The sequence below is a fragment of the Talpa occidentalis genome, unplaced genomic scaffold (genome assembly GCF_014898055.3).
Source record: "Talpa occidentalis isolate TD23 unplaced genomic scaffold, MPIMG_talOcc4v2.1 talOcc4.2, whole genome shotgun sequence".
In the NCBI taxonomy this organism is placed as follows: domain Eukaryota; kingdom Metazoa; phylum Chordata; class Mammalia; order Eulipotyphla; family Talpidae; genus Talpa; species Talpa occidentalis.
Window position 1 is genome coordinate 4,145,094 of NW_023602073.1, and position 22,467 is coordinate 4,167,560.

The 22,467-nt window shown below is 40.7% G+C and overlaps 1 protein-coding gene across 6 annotated transcripts in view; it reads right to left on the bottom strand.

Moving 5' to 3' along the window:
• Window positions 1-9,706: 9,706 nt before the first annotated feature.
• RNF182 (ring finger protein 182) overlaps window positions 9,707-22,467 on the bottom strand; it is a 57,499-nt gene continuing 44,738 nt past the window's right edge. For 5 of the 6 annotated variants that reach the window (XM_054698321.1, XM_054698323.1, XM_037518894.2 and 2 more), the window contains exon 2: window positions 9,707-12,878. In XM_054698321.1, coding sequence (XP_054554296.1) covers window positions 11,927-12,670 — 744 coding nt within the window. In that variant the 5' untranslated portion in view covers window positions 12,671-12,878 and the 3' untranslated portion in view covers window positions 9,707-11,926. Of the gene's footprint in view, window positions 12,879-15,387; window positions 15,426-22,467 lie in introns of those variants that run through there. The other variant, XM_037518895.2, reaches the window with a different exon arrangement.

Genomic DNA, 22,467 nt, shown 5'->3' on the forward strand with positions numbered 1-22,467 from the left:
AAAGCCCAGAAAGCAAATTAGAAGAGGAATCTAGAAGTTTCAAAAGCTAGCCATGCAGAGTTCCAGAAACTAGGAGGGGAAAATATGGAGGAAAGGATATTCTGCAAAAAAAGTGATACAAGAGCATTTCGAGAACCAAGGGACATGAATTTCCATATGGAAAAGGACTCCTGAGCCACAGCACAAATAAATGGAAAACAGCCTTCTAACAGGTTTTCGCCATGAAATTTCAGAACTACATGGACATAAGAAGACCCTAAAAGTTTCAAAAATAGAAAAAAATAAGATCGCCTCCGAAGCTTAGAGATTAGAGGGCTATAAAACTCCACCATAGCACGCTGAGGGTTGCAAAGCAAAGAAACATTCAAACCAAATGATCAGTGAAACCTAAAGCTGAAAAAAAGATCTTTTCCGACATACAAGGTCTTAAAATTTTTATCTTCTATGCCTCTTTTATCCCCTGCAAACTGCTAGAGAATGTGCCTCATCAAATAGTAAATAAACCGAGAAAAAGATGGCATGAGAGTCAAGAATAGTGAATTCCCAGGATGCAAGGAAGTCCCTGGGTGACAGCTGTGCAGAAAGCAGCTAATCTGGCTCAGATGGAGACAATGAGGGCCTCCCAGAGGACAGCCTGGCAGCTCATCCCTCTCGCTTGACAAGAAGGAAAGATTTTCAGTCGTTGAGACTCAGCATGATTCAGTCAGAAGTACTGAGAAATCTAAGCAAATTTTGAAATGAGGCAATTAATTCCAGGGAAAGTTTAAAATTAAATAAGAAAGAAAATGGTGGTGGTTACAGGGGCTGGGTTGGGGGCAATCGGGAGGTGGACAGCAGGCATAAAGGTTCAGTTACACATGATAAAAAAAATTCTAGATGTCGGCTCTACAGGAAGGTGCCTGTGGTTAACAAGCAGGCATTGCTGTTAAGAGAGTAGATGTCATGTTAAGTGTTCTTTCTAAACACGCAAAAGGAAGGGGGCAGGAGGAAACTTTGGGGGCTGACAGATTTTATCACCTTGACTCTGAATATGGTTTCACAGATCTATACGTGTAAACTCATCCAATGGTATATATACATAAATACACGCAGTTTTCATATATGAATTGAACCTCAATAAAACTGTTTTAAACAAAGAAAATGTAGTCACAGTTGCTAGCATCTCAGTTATGAGCAGTATTACATATCACAATAATCTAATCCATTAGTAGTGATTTTTGAAACTATTTCGATGCATTAGATGGAGAGAGAGAAAGAAAGAAAGGTAGGTATGGAGGGTAGGTAGTAAGAAAACTAAACCTTCATGTCCCAAAACAGGAAATAGATAATGACTAAAATTGGTGGTGGCGTGGGTGGATAGAATTACCATATTAATACAGTTTCCAGAAGTACAGAAAAAGAAAATAGATTTTAGAATGAAAAGTGGTTGTTTTCTAGAGGACAGAGGGTCATTAAATGCCCTTATACATTTAGCTTTTAACACCATGAATATGTATAACTTTGATAAAAATATGTTACTTTTAAAATAAGTATCAGCCCTCCCCAGTGGCGCAGCGGGTTGAGCGCAGCACTGTGAAGCTGTCCGTAGCCTCTGCAACGTGGGTTCGATTCCCAGCTGGCCAGGGAGCTACCCACATGGCGCAGCAGACCTCTCTTGACTCGCCCACTGCTCCCCTCAGCAGTGTATTTCAGTCAGTCTGCCTGTTCTGCTCCCCACTCTGTCTCTGGTAAATTCTCTCACCCTCCCGCGCCTCTGGCCTATACCCCAGTTCTTGTATAAATAAATAAATCTTTAAAAAAAAAATCAGTCCCCTTGAGAAAGGGAGTGAGTGGTTGTAGTAAAGGCCAATGGGTGTGATTCAAGGGTAAGAATGGGTGTTGAGAACATGGAGGGTGGGCCAATCATTGCAGTCAAAGATGTGAGAAAAAGTCCAGATACTGAGGTCAGACTGGCAGCTTGTCCCTGTGCAGGGTGCAAGAAAATTGCCTCAAGAGCCCCCCAACCATCCCAGTAGGGTTCTTAGTTGGGTAGTGCTTACTGGAAAAAGCTCTCCTTATCTCACTTTAATCAGCCTCTGCTGAATCCTCTGCTTAGCTAAGCCCAATCTTGGGCTTCCCTCTCTGTCCCAACAGAATCCATCTTGAGCGAGAGTCCTAAACTAGTTCAGCAAAGTCCCCTGCCCTTGACACTGGCCCTTGGTATCTCTGGATCTGCCTCAGCAGGAATTCTGTGAACGAGTCTAACAAGAATCCCCCTTACTCCGGACAACAACTCTACTTAGTAATTTTCTCTCCACTGTCTCCCATCCTGCTCCTTGGCTATTAGCCCCACTCACACTTGCTGGAACCAGTGTGGAGTCCAATCTCCCCCGCTCACCACAGGACCCCATTGCAGAGGTCCCTGCACCCACCTTGATGCCTGCCCCCCTCCCTTGCTTAAAGTTGGCGTCACTGCTCTTTAACAAGTATCATTGCCTATTTTTTTCTTTCACAAAGATTTTTTTCTCTAACAATACGGAAAGAAGAGAGATAAGAGGTCTCCAAATCTGTTCCTCGTCACACATGCCCTAGTTCCCACCTCCACACCCTCTTTGCTGTCTGCTTGTGTGTGATAAAGCTCTCGGTGTTTGTTTCAAGGCTAAGTTTTCAGTACTCGGGCGATCTGCTGTCCAGAACAAAGTAAGGCATTAAACAATTTCAATGATTATTGCATGCTTTCACTACAAATTTTCAGCCAGACATAGCTTTTAGGAATGAAATCATCTCTGTTCAGCTGCATATTTTGTGACCCATAATTTAATCATCTATGTTGAAAATATAAATTGACTGATAGTGATGAAGAAAGGCAAGAGTAGAATGAAAAAGTAAACTTGTATTCCAAGGACCTTTGCTGAAACTTATTCTAGTATTTGTCAGGTGACTCCTTCGATCACTCCTCAGAGCACCAGTAAATTAAGGCAGTTGGTCTGTGATCTCTGAGGTCTTCCCAGCCCTGACATTTGATGAATGATAAATTCTAAATCTGGTACAATTTTTTTCAAGATTTTGGAATGTTGGATCTCATCCTTTGAGAATTAGCTGTGGAAATCTCATTGGCTCAAAAAATAATAATTATTGAGTTTGGGACCTCTGCATGTATGTGGATGTTCTCTTCTGTGTGATAGGAAGACTGAATGCTGACAGAAGGGTTAGAAACGTAGTTTTGAACGTGTCGTTCCATAAACATTTACAAAATGTAAATTGTTGAAGTTGAAAATCTGTTCTTTTCCTTCTTTGCATTTTGCTATTACTTGAATCCTCTGCCTAATTAAGACTGTGTTCTTGACTGTCTTTTTAATTCATGAATATTTACATATGAAGTCAGATTCTGTATTATCCATTCTCCAGGGAAAATTTCACACACTGTGTTCCACACAATATCAATTCCACAAAATATTAATAGATGTTTTAAGAAAAACTTTTTGTGATTATGTAAGTTTGAGAAAACATTAAACTGCTAAACAGTTCTCTTAGCTGAGTGTCTTCTCAAACACATGAATGTGCAGATACTTAGTAAAAATATCTAAGAAGGAGACAGTATTTCCAACTTCCTAAACATGCAAAACCTGTAAGTTCTCCCCTCTTGTGCCATCTACTTCGGTTTGCTGTATGTCATACATATTTTTTTATTTTTTAAATTTTTTTCTTACATCATTGCAGTCCCCATATTCTCTTGCCACCTTATCACCCTTGCACCAACACCATAGTCCCTTGTGGTCCTCCTTCCCCTTTTTTTTTTTTAAAGATTTACTTATTTATTTATTTATTTATACAAGAACCGGGGTACAGGCCAGATGCACGGGAGGGTGAGAGGATTCACCAGAGACAGAGTGGGGAGCAGAACAGGCAGACTGATGAAACACACTGCTGAGGGGAGCAGCAGGTGAGACAGGAGAGGTCTGCGCGCCATGTGGAACCCTTGCCAGCCGGCTGGGATCGAACCGGCGCTGCAGAGGCTGCGGACAGCTTCACAGTACAGTGCTCAACCGCCTGCACCACCAGGGGAGGCCCCCTCCTTCCCTTATTTTGCCTCCTCTCATCCCCTCCTTTGCTGTATGCCTCAGTTCTATGGTCAGCTTGCTGGTTTTGACTTTGTCTTGATCTTTCGCTTGGTTTCTCTGTATTTCACATATGAGTGACACCACCCAGTATTTATCTTTTCCAAGGCATTTATTTTGGAACAACTGCTTTAGTGAGACACTCTATTTAAATATCAGAATTTCTTTGTGTCTTTACAATGAAGTGCGACATGCGTAGATTGTATGTCAAAGAGTCAGGGGATATCTGTATATTTATGTAATAGGTAGTATGATAGGATATGAAATATGAGTTAAGATAATCAATCTTTAGGTGTTTATCAAAAAACATGAGAGGGGTCTATTTGAGATGTAAAGCTAAAAGTAAGGGACGGGATTAAGTAATCAGCAGTGCAATCTTCTTCCTTAGCTCCAAGAATAGCATTTTATATTTTTTAGTCTCCTGGTGCCATTTGACTCCATCCACCCTCAACTCTAGCAGCAGAAAAATCCCACAAAATAACAGTACATTTTGCTCCCTTTGAGTGATGATTAAATAATTTTATAATTTTTCAAGTTCTAGCCAAAAATAAGTTCATCATGACAATAAATTTAACCACATAAATACCCAGTGTTAGCTGAAATTTCTTTTAAAAATACTTCAAAAAATACTTCAACAATACAGTGTCAACCACCAGTCCATTGCATGGCTAGGGATAAGCTTCACTGCTCAGTAATTGTGAAAACTGCAAAAAGAATGTAATTACCTCTGAGACAAGCAGTTGAATTGAACAGATTCTGAATGTAGTTGTCAGAGGTCACAAAAATAAGCTTAAATATTGGGTGTGGATAATCAGCAACTAGCTGAAGATTAACCTTCAATGTCCACAAAACGAGACAACCTGGGGTGGGGTGGGGGCGTGGGGTGAGGTGTGCACAAGAGGTGTGGAGCAAGGTGGTAGAGGAACACAGGGTTCTTCATAAATGGTATTAAAGAAATCAGAGAAAACAGGAAAAAGGATAAATGTGACAAGTTTTGGCTCAGCACCTAAGAAAAACAGATGCTCATTTATTGACTAGTGATGTTATTTAGCATTAAAAATAACATTTTATAGCAACAGTGTTATTTTAATTCATTTAAAATTCCTGTTACAAGATAAGCTTTCTTATCGGTAGCTGTGGAATAATAAAAAAAACTTAATCTAATCTACACTATTGAGATGGAATCTGAGACATTAAGCCAGATCTCATGACGACGTGTCCAGTATACATTTGTTAGTCAATAATAATTCATGATCGGCCTAACCAAATTGCAATTGTGGAATTGTTTTGGCAAGAATATGGGCAGATGTTAAAATTAAAATTATATGTCATAAGTTTTACTTAAGAATTATTGTGACAGGAATTTGTTGCCGCTTTGCGTCAGGAACGCGATGAGGGACACAGCAGCAGACCTCTCCTTTCTCACCCGCTGCTGCCCTCAGCAGTGTATTTCAGTCAGTCTGCCTGTTCTGCTCCCCACTCTGTCTCTGGTGAATCCTCTCACCGCCCACACCTCTGGCCTGTACCCCCATTCTGGTGTGCATAAATAAATAAATATTTTTTAAAAAATCAATGTTATAGGGGACATAAGGTTAGGCGACTTCCACAATAAATGAGGGTAACGTACATAATCAAATGCAATGTATGAAGTTTAACCTGATCCCGTTTGGGGTTGTGTTTTAAGGTTTGATAATATTTTGAGAATAGAAAAATTTGAGTGCACTGAATATTAAATGCTAGGAAAGTATTTTAATTGTCTTAGATACAATAGTCAAATTACAGAGCCCTTATATTTAGGGGAGAGGAAAAAAACAAAGGTAACAGAAGGTTAACTGCTCACACTGGTAAGTGTACCAGTAATAATTAAAGCACTCTCTCAACTTTTCTAGATATTTGAAAATTTTCATGAAAAATCTTTTTTATAATAAACTCATCATCACTTATCATCAGAGAACTGCTAATCAAAACCACAATGAGACACAACCTCACACCTGTGAGGCTTATAGGTAGCACAACTAAAATAGGATCCAGCAATGCCAGAGTGTGAATGCAAAACTACTAATTCAAAGGAATATATACACTCCAGGCCTCCCTGGTGGTGCAGCGGTTGAGCGCTGGGCTGCGAAGCTGCCCGCAGCCTCTGCAGTGCCGGTTCAATCCCCGGCCACCGGTTGAGGGTCCCACATGGCGCGCGGACCTCTCCTGCCGCCCGCTGCTCCCCTCAGCAGTGTATTTCGTCGGACTGCCTGTACTGTTCCCTGCTCTGGCTCTGGTGAATTCTCTCACCCTCCCATGCTTCTGACTGTACCCAGTGCTTGTATAAATAAATAAATTAAAAAAAAAAAAAGCTGTTACAAAAAAAAAAAAAAAGGAATATATCCACTCCTATGTTCTTTGTAGGACTATTTACAACAGCCAAGTTATGAAAAAAAATCTAAGTGCCCAAGGACAGATGAGCGGATTAGGAAGATGTGGTATATTCGCACAATGGGGTCTACTCATCTATAGAAAATATGAATTCTTCCCACTTGCCACAACACGGATGGACGCAGGGGATGGAGGTGGGAAGCGGTTATGTTCAGTGAAATAAGGCGTAAGGCAAAAGACCAACACTGGCCAGTTTCCCTCATATGGGGGAATACAGAGAAACCAAAGGAACGGACAAAAACCAAACCAAAATAAACCCTAGAAACATGATTATAAAATTGAGGCTATGAGAGAGCAAGGGGAAGGGAGGGGGCCATAGAGGGCCAGGGGCCACATGGGTGCCTTGTGGGTGGGGTGGCCAGGTAACACATAGCTGAAAACGTGTAAAACTCTACCTCTGAATCATAATGTTGTGCAGTCATGTTACTGCAATAAAAAATAATTTAATAAGCAAGCTAATCCGAAATCTGCTTCCATTTGTGTTCACCTAATCATCCTAATTCTACCACCTCTATTTTGGCCCCAGGGACCACACATTCTCCAATTTCCTCTTCCCTTTCTTCGGGCTCCAGCTGCTCCAGTGTCCCTTTGCCAGGGCCTCTGCTGATCCTGCAGTCCCGGCTGCAGAGAGCTCAGCACTGCCCTTCTAGCTGGTTCTCCCTCGCTACGCCCTTAGCTTCTGCTGCTGTTGAAATGCCAGACTCCCAAATGTGTATCTTCAGCCCAGATCTCTTATCTGAGGTAAATGAGTCTCAACGTAGAAAATTCCTTACCTAAAGTACTGCGGTTCAGGGGGAAAGCAAGACCTATCAAATGACATACCAAGTTAGAGTCTCTTATGAAATGACAACCATTTCAGTTTAAAGGGGAAATGTTGCAAATCTAATAATACACTCCTGATTAATTAAAATGCTTGTAGAGTATTCCATATAATTGAATGTTTTAATTAAATCAAGTTTTGGAGCAGATACAAAGATGTAAACCTACTTTATCTCAATAAACGTAATTTGGGGGGAAGTAATATAAAAAATCTAGGTTCAACTACTTTAAAAAAATTTTATCATACATCTCTATTTAATACATACAATATTCAGGGCACAATTTAAATTTTGATTTTTAACTCCTAAATGTAAGGTACCTCCATGTCAAAATCGTGAGTATCTACACACTGAATATATTTAGATTTGAGTTATGCCAAAATCTGAATGATATAAGCAATTGAGTTGAATCTGGACTCATATGGAACTTACTTAAATTTCAATATTTAATTATCCACATTCTTCCATTTTATAAGTCTCTTACACAAAAGTTAACTTACAAAGGAAGACTCAGTATTAAGCCTCTAGTTTCTCATAGCAAACAATTTATAAAGGGCTTAAGGCAAAGAAAAATAAACATCTCACAAAGAAATAGAGATGCAGAAAACACATAAGACTCAAGCTTCAGGAGCAACGGTTAAATTTTTCAGGGATCTACCCATGAACCAAACCTCTCACTGGCTTTGTGGAAAACTCTGAAACAATATGTAGTGTTTGACAGTGTTTCGATAGAATCAAGACCAGGATTAGTTTGTTTTACCATGAAGCCCACACAAAAAGGACAAGTCTTAAAAACGCAGAAACACGGAGAATTGTAGTTCACCTCCGTTACACACTCTCAAACTAACACCTTTCCAGCACCTTTGCACCCCAGTACTCACAGAGGGCATATTAATAACGGCTGTATCAGTCTCATATTAATAACTCTATCAATGCTGGATTCCCATGGCGTCTGTGTCTACCCAGTTGACATGTTAGGAAATTCTTCAAACTTGGGGGGGGAGGTCTTTGAAGCCTAGTATCTATTTACAATGGAGCAAATGCTCATTATTTGACAGACTCTCAGCAGATAAGCAAGAATCCACATGTTAAGTTATGCCAAGCACTGGTAACTGCTTTCATCAACCAGATTCTTTGCTCATTTACATAGACATTTTGGAAGTAAATGCAGTCATTACTCTTAATCAACTCAGAGTACCAATCCACTTATTATATAAGCATACAACTATTACATATTCCAAAATTATTTCTATTTTGCCTAACCATGGTCATATTTAGATATCATATTTTCTTAATTCACTCAAACTATGTGAGGTTAGTAATTTCCTCAACCAAAGTGGCTTTTTTTTTTTTAAAGATTTATGTATTTATGCAAGCACTGGGGTACAGGCCAGAGTCGCAGAGTCGTGGGAGGGTGAGAGAATTCACTAGAGACAGAGCAGGGGGCGGAACAGGCTAAAGGACCGAAATACACTGCTGAGGGGAGCAGCGGGTGAGACAGGAGAGGTCTGTCGCGCCATGTGGGAATCTCCCTGGCCGGCAGAGAATCGAACCCGTGCTGCAGAGGCTGGGGACAGCTTCACAGCGCTGTGCTCAACCCGCTGTGCCACCGGGGAGGCCCTAAAGTGGATTTTATTGTTGGGCAGGTAGGCAAAATATAGGAGACATAGCAAACAAAACTATAAAGATATTATTTGGGGGGGGGGTCCTCCCTGGTGGCACAAGGGGTTAAGTGTCAGCACTATGAAGCTTTTGGCAGCCACTGCAGCATGAGTTTGATCCCCGGCCAGGGAGGTGACCCACATGGCGCAGCAGACCTCTCCTGTCTCGCCCGCTGCTCCCCTCAGCAGTGTATTGCGGTCCATCTGCCTGTTCTGCTCCCCACTCTGTCTCTGGTGAATCCTCTCACCCCCCACACCTCTGGCCTGTACCCCAGCTCTTGTATGCCTAAAGAAATCTTTTTTAAAAAAGATATTTTTGTTTTTATCTTTCCTAATTCATCACCCCTTCTCTTAAAAAAAAGAAGATATAAATACCGGATGGTCTCACTCATAGCAGGAATCTAGAAAACTTAAATAAGGGACCAGGAAAATGAATAACTATAAGAAAGTGAAAATCAAAATCAACAAAAAACTATGAACCAGAGACACTTTTAGGGGGGCGGGGGCGGGAGGGGAGGGATTGGGGTCAGAATGGGGGCGCTGCAATTGTATGGGGAATATAACAATAAAATTTATTATCTAATAAAAAAAAAAAAAAGAAGATATGAAGGTCTTCTAAAAGTGGGATGGGCTAGATTGTCTTTGTGGAAAAGTTCTCAAATCTTCATGGACTATAACTAAGGCATTGACTTAACTGATGTTCTGGAAAGCTCATTTTTGCAGTTATCTAATATAAACAGAGGACCAAAGTAATAATTGAATCTCAACTGTGAGTCACAGAACTCAAACTTCTAGTTTGGAAGTAATAACAATTTAATGGACAAACAAACCATCATCACAGTGAATAAAATATTGAAGCACTGTTCTCTTTTCATTTAACTGCAAGAAGAATTATTTGTGGTCATATATTTAAAGTCGATAAAACCAGATTAACTTACTGACAACTGAAAAAAAAGACTATTACAATTTGCAGAGAGACACAAATTTAGCACTACAGACAATTATATAAGCAAAATACATAAAAACCATGTCCAGCGCTTACTAGAAATCTCATCATATAACTCACCAATTTATTTGAAGTTACATTTCAGACAAAATGGACATTTTTTAAAAACTTATAAATATATAAATCCAAACCACAAAACATCTCCTAAATATTCTATTTACTCTAAATACAAACAGATTTTTGGAGATTGCATTCACAATGCTATCTAAACCAGATTGTATGAAACTTTTCATGTATTTAGCTATATCTTGGGGCTTAAATTCATTGGGTCACACCCCATATATACTTTCCCATTATACTTACCTTGGGGATACATATTTCCAAAGTTAATAGTTACACATTTAAAATCAAACTATTATTCTAGAAACAAGTCATTTTTTCCTGAATAAGGAGAATGGAACTGGCCACTGCCACTAAATCACACAAGAAGTATTCCATGACAAACAAGTTAAGGTCGTTTTAGTAATGCCCTTTCTAAGAGTTATAAGTATTTTCATGTTAATCATCAGTAATAGATTTTAGAAACTTAAAAAAAAAATTTTTTTTTGCTTTTTGTGAGGGAGGAGGTGGAAGACTACTTTCTGGACAGTCTAATTCCCTCAAACCTAAAATCTGCTAAAACAATTTCTTCTCTGAAATATGTACATTCAACCTCCCCAACATCTAGAAATCTCATCATGAAAAGAAATTCATTAACTCGAGTCACACAGCTTACAATTTTATTTCAAATAACCGTGTAAGAATTTGAATCCCTTCTAAAATGGACTTAAAAACCACAAGGATAGCAACACGGCAACGTTCCACCTCCACTGTTCTTCTGGAAGGGTCTTTTCAGGCAGGGCATCAGCTCTGTGTGTTTCCTGCCCATCTTTTGCCTGCCTACTGCACCCGCGCCTGGCACAGGAACCTAAAGCGTCGTATTTTGGTGTCATCGCTACAGTACAGCAAAACACACAGGTTCTCGGTACTTCAAGCTCTAAGCAACAATATCTCATTCACTGTTTCTGGGTTTCCAGTGCCACATTTTTACCCTGAATTATTGTAGGATTAAGTCTGCAATAGAATTTAGAACACAAAATCCTCACAAACTTCTAGCAACTAATCTAAAAGGAACGTCATTCTGGATATGGGGTAGGCTGATTAAGCAACATGGTTTAAAAAAAAAAATTAAACTGAACTGAAATGTTTTAAGGAAAAACTGAAAATTTCCACGAACAGGAGCTGTGAGAATTCTCTGGGAGAATTTCAGAGAAGACGAAGGACAAAAGAAAAGTGGAGAAAAGGCTGCACCTCAAAACCAAGGGCTACATTCTGTCATGAGGTGACTTTGCTGCAGACTCCTCACGGTTTTTCATTCTCTTTAGTCGTGTGGCAAAACAGGTGCTTCACTGAATCCACACCAGGGAACAGGCCGCTCCCCTCTTGCCGAGGGAGAAGGTGCAGCGGGCAGGCGACGACTAGAGACAAAGACGCCTGGCAAGGACCTACAGGGAGCCCCATTTTCAAAGGGGTGCATCTCAGAACAGCTTTCCCCCGTGTCCACTCCCCCCCGCTGACCAGGGGTGATCAGGAGAAGGGTCACTCCCTCCCCGACAGCAGCACAGCACACCTTGCCCTGGGGTCTGCCTGGCAGCGCTGAGCGAAACCCGGCCCTCCCCGGGGCAGACTCCCCACAAGAGCTCCGTGAAAGCTGAGCTTAGACATTTTTGCTTCTTTGCTGACACCTACATAGAAATACCATTTTTACCTCCAGCAAACAGGAGAACCAAGTCAATAAACAGCGTGATGGAAAACGGACCACAGACATTGGGCCAGCGGCCTTGTCAGTGCCTTGGACAGTGTTTCAGATGAACAGAAAAGAAGTCCTCTAACTTCCAATGTGGCAACTGATGCCCAGTTCCTAGGTTTGCATATCAGTTAAGAAGAAGGTGCCATGCAGTCTAGAAACTCATGACAGACACACTGGCAAAAACCGTACACCATGAGAATAACGAGGCTCGAAGGGACGAGGCTGACGAAGACGACCCCGAGGGTGACTTTCTTAGAGACCAGTAAGTAGATCCCTAAGGGCAAGGAGCTGAAGTAGAGCAAGCCTAGCAACCAAACTAACACCCGGATGGATGTCTGAAACAGCAGGGACGTGCAGTTCCACACAGTCCAGTTGTGAGACACGGTGGTGACGGAGTCGAAGCTCGCCGGCCTGTAAAATTCCACCACGGGAGTGGAGTTCAGAGACGGGGAGCTTTCCCTCTGCACCTCCATGATGGTGATGACCAGGCAGTTGGAGGACGTGTGCGACGGACTGACCAGAGAGGCCAGCCTCTTGGGGGTCAGCAGCAGCTCCGTGGGGTTCTCTGGCAGGCACTTCTTGCCTTTGGCGCCACAAGTCAAGTTGACGAGGATGTTGTTGTCGTCCGGCAGGCTGCTGACCTCGTCGTCCGGCAGGCAGGTCTCAAACCTGCAGAAAGGACAGACGATGACGCCCTGCGGGGAGTCCCCAAAGTCGATGATCTTGTAGAGGCATTTGGCACAAACTCGGTGGCAACACTCCAGCACCTTGGGTTTCCTCTGCTTCAGGTTGTAGCGGTTGTAACAGATCTTGCACTCCAGCTCGTCCGAGACCTGAGACTCGGCGGCGTCGTCTGGCGGCTGGCTGGCCATCGCGACCAGGGGAGCCGATCTTTGGCCAGATGTGACTCGTGGGAGAACCACTCTGGTTAAGGTGCCCGGCTGAGCATCACATCATCCAAATCGGGCAGAGGTGCAAAAAGTCATGAGCAGTGACGGCCAGAACTTCCCCAGGCATGTTCGGTTCCTACGTTGTAGAACTCTGTCTCAAACGCATATTTTAAAAGGCCACGTGTAGGGTCTGCAAAGGCAAAAAGAGATTCTGAGGTAGTGATCAGCTTGCTAAATAGTGCTTTATGGAATTTTCTGAGCTTCGATGATTAGAAGCAATCGTCTTAAAAGGTTAAGTCACCTTCATCTTTTTACACATTTCGGCCCCCAAGACAGGAACATGCTGTCTCCGTGCATAGTTTTTTCCGTCCAAAAATAGGATAATATCAGGAATGAGAATATTAATGGTGTATATACACTCTAGAATACTTTGAGTATAGACAGATTTTTCTCTCTGAAATTCGTAACAAAGTCTGGCCTCTTTGAAAGTAGACTATGACATGTATCAGGAACAAATACATTTGCAATCAAATTCTGTTCAATATGGACTAATTCAGAGTCTCACTGGTACAAATTCCTGTTGTCTAAATGCCCTCAATGGTTCATAGGAATATACAAAAGAAGGGAAATCTTCAGATAAATGTTTTAAATGTGTTTTCAGAAAGTACTGCACCAGCGATGGGAGCATATTTAAATACAACTGACTGTTCTCACCTTCCCAGTGTAAAAATGTGTTATAAATGCCTTTATTATTTGACTATTCAATTTCAAACTTTGTGTTTGAAACTGGTATTGAAAACCAGTTGTACACAGATATCCACTCAAGGGAAAATGAGGCGTATGACACCTGATACGTGACTAGTTGACAAGCATAATAAACAAGTCAAGTCTAACGCCCCCCCCCCCCAAGAGAAGCAAACACAGACAACACATCCACAGCCACACCTCCCAATATGAAGCAGCACATACACACAGCTACCCAGAAATATTCAATGCTCACCTACTGGCAACTTCATTTCATATTTCATTATGAATATTTATTATACTCACTTTATTTCACTCTCTTCCTGTAGTGGCCAGAAAGTGCAACACAATCAACAGTCTAACCTTGGCCCTGCTTACAAAGTCTGGCTTGGACAGATGTGCAGTCAGTTCTCAATTAGTACTAATGGAAAGGGTCAGCATACAGAAAATCTCCAAATAGTTGTTATTTTGCTTTAATATATGTGGTGTTTGGGGCAGTAGGTATGTCTCAAATTACGTTTTACTTGGACAAATATCAAAATGCATTTGAATTTCTGAGCACACACCCCCCTCCCAAGCACAACAGCAGAAGACTGCCATAATAATTCTGAGAAGTAGAGAGCAATTATGCTAGAATTTAAAATTTGCTATGGATCACATGCCTTCACAGAATACAGGCAGTGGGTAGCTAAGTTAGATAATTTCTGAAATCACGAATAGTTGGTTTCTGGCTACATATTTTCCTTTTTACTTGGACTTTAGCTAATTTTATAACTGACTTCATATAATACGAGAATGATTACGGCTACCGGTAGCAAGACATTCTTAGTGGGAAAAGGAAGTCAATCTATAACCAGAATCTCTGGCACCAGCTAAATAATGTAGTTAGGTTTTTAAAAACAGAACATATTGTACATGAATGCATGTATGTCAAAACTGCTACCATAAACCAGTTTCTGTGGATCCATTCTTACACAAAAAAAGAATATACAGGTATAAACATCAACTCTTCTATCCTCTTTGCTTCCATGTGCCTTAATATTTTCTTCCTTCCTGATGCTGATCCCATTCAGTATCTAAGTCTCAAGTCACTGTAAACCAAGACTGTGTCTTGCACACGCAGCTAGCTTTCTAGTCTCCTGTGGGATAAACACCTCCAGGATGAACGTCAAGGAACAAGAAGGCCTCTGTCCCTGTCACCACTTCCACTCCAGATGTCATCACAGGATGGTCTCCAGGCCTGGGCAGGTCCCGGTGATCTGCTCACTGGGTAGCCCCCACTCATCTGTTCCTTGGGGTAACACCGAGAAAAGACCCACTGTAACTGAATGTGTTTATTCTCCTTGCAGCTACCTTCGCATTCAACCTCAGTGCCCTTGACAACCCAGGGGCACTGAAGCGGACTGTACTGGGATTCACAACAGCGAGCACTGCCATCCCAAGGACCCATGTATGTGAAGTTGTGTGAAGAAGGAAAAGAATGTAAATATATACATAAAGAACATCAGGGAAAGAGAGAATAAAATATTCAGTGAGGATAAATAAACAAAATGCTATCTAGAAATACAACAAAAATACCAGAAATGCCAACAAAAGGCTTCTGTGTATGTGAGAACACGTCACACTGTCAGCACCTAACAGTCACCTGATCACAGCAACACCTTCTGCGCCCAGCTCCCAGCACTAGGCAAGGAGCAGTTTATCACATGGAGCACATAGATGATTTACTCTGACAATACTGAGTTATTATTTGAAACAAAGCTTTCTTTTTGCACAGAAACACTCCAGAGACCTTTAAATGTGTTAAGACACAGTGGTATGCGATCACAACATTCACATTTATAAAAATTCATAAAGGAGGTTTCTTGGTAAGACACAAGGATAATATTCAATGTTCCAAAATACAATCAAAAAGATATCTACTTTAATTCTAAAGCCAAGTCTAGCAAACCCACTCCATCAGCTGGAAATACTTCATCAAGCCCTGCTGACCATGGCCCATCTGGGTGGGGCTGGCGACAGCCTTGAGCTGGGGTAGCATCCTGGAGACGCAGCCAACACAGTGTCTGTTCCTGGAAAGGCATAAAACAGCAGGTGATTGTTCCTCTGGGAAGTCAGGGGACCGACCCCACAGTTCTTAAGAATACATTCCTCATCTACCTCATTATGACCAGAAGGTCCCACAAAGAATTCGAATCATCACCTAACATCTGTCACTTTGAGTTGTGATTTGAGTCCTCTAACAGCTATGTGTTCCAACCTCGCCCACCCCGCCTTCGCGCCCGTCTAAAGCTGGGAACAACAATTACAAAGATGAGTGAAAGAAAGACCCAGGGCCTCCCCTGGTGGCGCAGCGGTTGAGCACTGGGCTGCGAAGCTGCCCGCAGCCTCTGTAGCGCTGTTTCGATCCCCGGCCGCCAGGTGAGGGTCCCACATCGCGCAACAGACCTCTCCTGCCGCGCCCGCTGCTCCCCTCAGCAGTGTACTTCGTCAGTCTGCCTGTTCTGTTCCCTGCTCTGGCTCTGGTGAATTCTCTCACCCTCCCACACTTCTGACTGTACTCAGTGCTTATAAATAAATAAATACATAAATAAAATCTTAAAAAAAAAAAAGAAACCAGACCCAAAAGAACACATGCTGTATGATTCCATTTCCAGAAAGCACGAATAAATGGGCAAAACTGAGCTGTAGTGATTAGGGATACAAGCTGAGGTGGTTAAAATGATGAGTTCTGTCTTTGATCTGGGGGATACGGAGGCATGTTCACTGTGCTGCACGTAAGTCCACGTTCTGTGCTGCTGCTATCTTTCACAGCAAAAGGTAAAAAGCAAAGAAATCTGTGGCTAAGTGTTTTAGATATTTTTATAGTCAATTTTTCTGTCCATGGATAATTTGAGTCAATTTATCTCTTTTTTTTCCTGTGACCTGTAAGCCTGTTCATTTTTTCCCACAAAATTGAAATGTCAGTCATTTATTTATCACCTTAATGTCCAGGCATTTGGGTAGCACAATTTAAATTTACTCCTTAGTATTTTAATGTTTTAGACATTATTTTCATTTTCCCTCTTTTCATTTCTAAGAATCTATTGTTATTATCAGAGAAGGAGCTCTTGCTTTTGGTTATTTATTTTGAATCCAGTCACTGACCAAATTCTCTTATTCATTCTAAAAGGTTTCACTGGGAGTCTCTTGGACTTGCAAAGTATATAATCATATCATTAGGAAAGAGATCATTTTAGCCCCTTTTTTCAATATTTATTCCAGTATATTTATTCCAGTCACTCATTTTTCTTGTTTTAACCAACTCATTAAAGTTTCCAGTGAGAAAAAAAGACAAACTTTTGTCTTCTTTATTCATTCCTCAGAACAAAGAACAATACCCTGGTCCAAAATAGGTGCAGAAAAAAATCACTGCTGCGTGAGTCTAGTGATGGCCAGGTTGCTAGTTTCTAATTTTAATTGTAATGTTTTGTATGTTTTGCTGTTTAGTGATGATACTTACTGTGGGTTTGGTAAATAATCCATTATATTAAAGTAGTTTCCTCCCATTCTTTCTGTTCCAAATTTATACTTTATATTTATAGTGTCTTTACATTTTGTTGAATTATTTATTGCTATCTACTTCTACTGATATGATCACACGGTTTGGATTGCACTGATAAATTTCCACACTTGTATTCTTGGGATAAATCTACATGACCATAGTTGGGTCCTCACATACACAGATGGGTTCTTTCTGCTAATATTTTATTTAGGATGTTTGCATCTATATGCAACATGAACACTGTCTCCAGACATGTTGTATATGAGAATTTGAAATTAAATGTATAATTATTTTACAAATGAATTAGGAATCTTTCATCATCTTCTAGAATATTTTTAAATAATAATAAGATAATTTATTTCTTAAAGGTTACATAAAATTCAGGGCCTCCCCCGGTGGTGCAGCAGTTGAGCGCTGGGCTGCGAAGCTGCCCGCAGCCTCTGCAGCGTCGGTTCAATCCCCGGCCACCGGGTGAGGGTCCCACATGGGGCGCAGACCTCTCTTGCCACGCCCGCTGCTCCCCTCAGCAGTGTATTTCATCAGTCTGCCTGTTCTGCTCCCTGCTCTGGCTCTGGTGAATTCTCTCACCCTCCCGCACTTCTGACTCTACCCAGTGCTTGTCTAAATAAATAAATAAATAAATCTTTTTTTTTTTTTTTAAAAAAAAAAAAGGTTACATAAAATTCAGCTGTAACTCCACAGGACCCATTGCCTTTTGCTTTTTTTTTTTTTTTAAAGATTTATTTTTTTATGCACACAAGAACTGGAGTACAGGTCAGAGGTGTGTGTGGGGGTGGTGAGAGGATTCACCAGAGACAGAGTGGGGAACAGAACAGGCAGACCGGTTGAAAATACACTGAGAGGGGAGCAACGGGCGAGTCAGGAGAGGTCTGCTGCGCCATGTGGGTAGCTCCCTGGCCGGGGATCAAACACATGTGCAGTGGCTGCATTCATCGGTTGCCTCTTAACCCCTTGCACCACCAGGGAGGCCCCCCTTATTGCCTTTTGAAAGGATAAATCTTTACTCACTTTTCCACTCTCTTCTGTTACTATCAAATTCAAATTTTACACTTCTTTCTGAGTCAAGTTTAGACATTTATTATTAGCAAGGAGATAGCCCATTTCATTTGTTATTTCAAATTCCTTGCCATAGAATCTTTGTTATCTTTAATTGTTCCTGCATCTTTGACTGTGTCCTCTTCCTCATTTCTAATCTTAAAATTTTTTAAATCTTTATTAATTTCCTAGGCCGACACACAAAATCTTTAATTTATTGTATTGTGCAGTTGAAAAAAAGTTATTATATGGGGCCTCCCCTGGTGGTGCAGCGGTCGAGCGCTGGGCTGCGAAGCTGCCAGCAGCCTCTACAGTGCAGGTTTGATCTCTGGCCGCCGGGGAGGTTCCCACATGGCGTGCAGACCTCTCCTGCTGCCCGCTGCTCCCCTCAGCAGTGCATTTTGTCAGTTTGCCTGTTCTGCTCCCCGCTCTGGCTCTGGTGTGTTCTGTCACCCTCCCATGCTTCCGACTATACCCAGTGCTTGTAGAAATAAATAAATAAATCTTTAAAAAAAAAGTTATTATATGTATTTTTCACTTCTGTTTTTTGATGATTTTTGTTGACGTCACATTGCATCATAGCATTATATAAGTTTCAGGTGAGTATCATTATTAATCAATATCTGTATGTACTACATTACGTTGACCACTAAAAATCCAATTGTACAATTCACCATACAATTGACCCCTTTTACCAAATTCACCCTCCCACCTATTCACTTTCGGTAACCACTAATTTAATCTTATGGTCTAAAAGTTTATTTTTGTCTTATTCATTCATTTGTTTCTCCAATTAATTTCTATCCTTTTTATTTCATCACTTAGGTATTGTTGTCTCTTATATTAGGTTGTTATTATTTTTTCTCATTTCTTAACAAGAATGCACTTTGTCTTTACTCTTAAATGATGAAAACATTGCTAAGTCTATAAATTTCCACTGGTACAGCTTTCACTCTATTCCACAGCTTTTGAATAAACTGTGCTACTTTCATTGATTTCTAGATAACTTCTAAATTGACTTTTGATTTATCCTTTGATACAGAGGATAGATATAATTGTTTTTAAATTTCCAAGTTGTAAAGTTTCTTTTTTATTACCTTCTGCTATTTAATTCTACTATCACTAAATTATGATCAGAGAACTAAATCTATAAAAAATCCATTTTCCTTTGACTTTGTTAAGGTTTTCTTTAGGGTCAAGTATATGATCAAGTAAACCGGAAAAGAATATTCTATATTAAAGGATGTAAGGCTCTTGCATACCTATTAAATTTAACTTTTCTATGTTCATTTTATCTTAAGGGTCTATGCAAAGTTAAGACAGATTGAGACATACAGGAGGAAAGCTTATTGAAGTGTCAGCATAACCATATTTGCACTGCTAACACTGGCTTTACAGATTTAGTGGCTACATTATTTTGTATATACAAGTCTATTTATTCTCCTCATAAACGGTGCTATTTAAAAAACATACCATGTCTTCAGGCCTTTTATTTAATACTGCCTGTCTAAACCTAATACTGCTAGTTCTTCTGACGCTGTATTTGCCTAGATGTTTATCCAATCTTTTATTTTCAATTTCTATCATTGTGTTTCAAGTGTTTCTTACAAGCAGCACATAGTTGGGTTTTACTTTCTTAACTCAGTCTGACTGTTCCAAATGATTAATAGGCAAACTCAGTTCATACACATTTAATATGAAGACTGTTTGATCTGAACTTCTTCATTCCTTCTCATATGAATTAGTTGATGCAGAAAAATTTCCTCTTTTATTGTCTCTGCCTCATTGCCAGGTGTTTCTGTTTAGATACTTTTCGCTTGATACTGTCTTCTTGAGTATTTTCATTAGAAAATGGGTGAGGACATCTCTAAACTCTTCCATACAGTATATTTTTTTTGCCCTGGCAGGGAACTGGCAGCTTGCCTACCTGTAGATTTTCAGGCTGAGGGCTCTCTGACTCCATGCCCCATAGAAGTTACTCCATTATCTCTTGCTTCTGGGTCAGGAATGAGACTCTGCTAAGTCTGATATACTTGTTAGCGGTAGGTAGGCAATTTGTTCTCTCTACCTGGAAGCTTCTAAGAGCTTGTTTCGTTTCTTTCTCTTTTTTGGAATTAATGTGTCAATCGTTTATATGATGCCTGTTATGTAACTTACACAACTTTGGGTTATACTTTTATGTCTCTGTATGTTCTGCACCAAGCCTCCTGTGCCAATACCTTACCCCCTTCACTCCCCAATTCCCTCCTCCTTTTCTCCTTCCAACACCCTCTCCTCTCTGGTGACCAGTATAATTTTCACGGAGTTTAAGATTTGTTTTTGTTGTGCTTTATAGCATAGTTTTTTCTTTTTGTTATTTATACACCACTAATAAGTGAAATCATCCTACGTTTGTCTGATATATCACTTTACATAACACCTCATGGGCCACCCCTTTTGTCCCAAAGGGCATAATTTCATCTTTCTTAATAGCTGAGTAGTATTCCATTGAGTATCTATTCCATAATATCTTTATCCAGTTGTTTGTCACTGGGGACTTAAGTTGGTTCCAGGACGTGGCAGTTGGGGACACTGCTGCTATGAACATAGGGGTGTATTAAACTTTTCACATTAGTGTTTTCATGTTATTTGGGTAAATACCTACCTAGAGAAGAGTTCTTTGACATTCAAGAACCTTCCGAAAATATACACAGATGTCTTTTTTCATAATCTTCCCTGGAACTTGATAAACCATTTGAATTTACAGACTCAAGTCTTGATTTTTAAGTTCAGAAAATTTTCTTATAGTTATTTAATTACTGCCTTTCCTCCATCTGTTCCTTTTTGTCCTCCTGGCTCTCTTGTTACTTACAAGTTATATTTCCTAGATCTATTTTTCCTTGTGATTTCCATCCCTTTACACTTTTGTTTTGTGCTCTTAGATTCTTCCCTTTGACGAAGCAGGCTACTAATTCAAGTCTCAAGAATGATACCACCTCCTTTGATTCATTGACTGAATTGTGTGTTTGGAAAATAGTGCATCTCATCTCCAGGAAGTCTGATTGTACTGCATCTAAATCTCCTTATGTGCTCTATTTTTTGTCAGGTTGTCCTTTGTCTCCAGCCCACTGTGTGGCATCGACTACAAACAGGACCATGAGTTACATCTGTGCCCCATCGAGGACTCTTCTCTTTGATGGCAGTGCCATGACTTTCCTTGGCTCAACCACCGGGGTCAGGTCTGGTGTTGCAGGGCCCACATGGCTGCAGCTGTAAGAGCAGAGGGGAGCCCAGAGGTCTCCAATCCTGTGATTAGACCTGTGATCTATCACTGTCACAGCAGGCAGGTTGCCGGGCCTCTGCCAAGATGCCAAAAGACTTTCTGCTCCAAAGCAGTCTCCTCACACTCTCTCAGCCTCCAAGATAGAAGCACCAACTCAAGGTACATCTTCTCCTTGGTCTTTTGTGGGTCTCTCTCTCTCTCTCTCTCTCTCTCTCTCTCTCTCTGTCACACACACACACACACACACACTGCACACACAAATACAAACGCACACACTGATGTGAGGGCAATTTTCCTCCAGGAGTCCCCAAACCTCTCTATGACAAGTTCCTGAAAGAATTTCACCTGCAACACCGACAGCTCCTAATGGCTGCTTGGAGGCACACAGAGTGCTTCCCGGAAGCTGTCCTCAAACATTAAAACTTCTACTTTACCCCTCCTCCAAGACCAGGCAGTTTAATTTGATGGGGAATCATAATCTATTTATTAGAATATAGTCAGCTTAATGATCTGGAATTCCAGGCTATTAATTTTGAATGAGAGGCCACTATTTATGAATAGAGAAGAGGGATTTATGATGCAACATTTGCCAGCGGTTTTAAACTAATGTATGTTCTGTAATGAAGGAGAAAAACAAGTACTCCTCACTCATGGACAAATACCCACTACCTGGTCTGCAACCTCAGGACCCCAGGTGTGCAGCAGGAGCATGACCATCACTTGCAGTAAGTCAGAAATAGAAGCACACAGACTCTGGAGTTAGGAGACCTAGGTTTGGGGGCTAGTTATGACACTGATTGATTATATGACCTTGAAGTAAAAGGTAACAATGGGAGGATTCAATGAAATCATATAGGTCTAAATAATTTACATAAATAAGCACTATATGGATGCTTTAGAAATTTAGAAATAATGTACCCATAGATATTTTTATAGTTCTTCAGCATTCTAAATTTATGGTGGACACAGAATATGCACTGAACACAGGTTTCTTACCCACAGAGAATGCACACAGCTAGTAAGACAATCTACCAAGTTCAGAATATCATAACAATCTCCACTACCTAACGAGTTCAGAGGGAAATTTCATTACCTATTTTTCTTGTTTATTCTACCTGCATATATAAGTTAATAACAAGCAATGCATGAAGTTTTGCAAGTTCATACTATCTC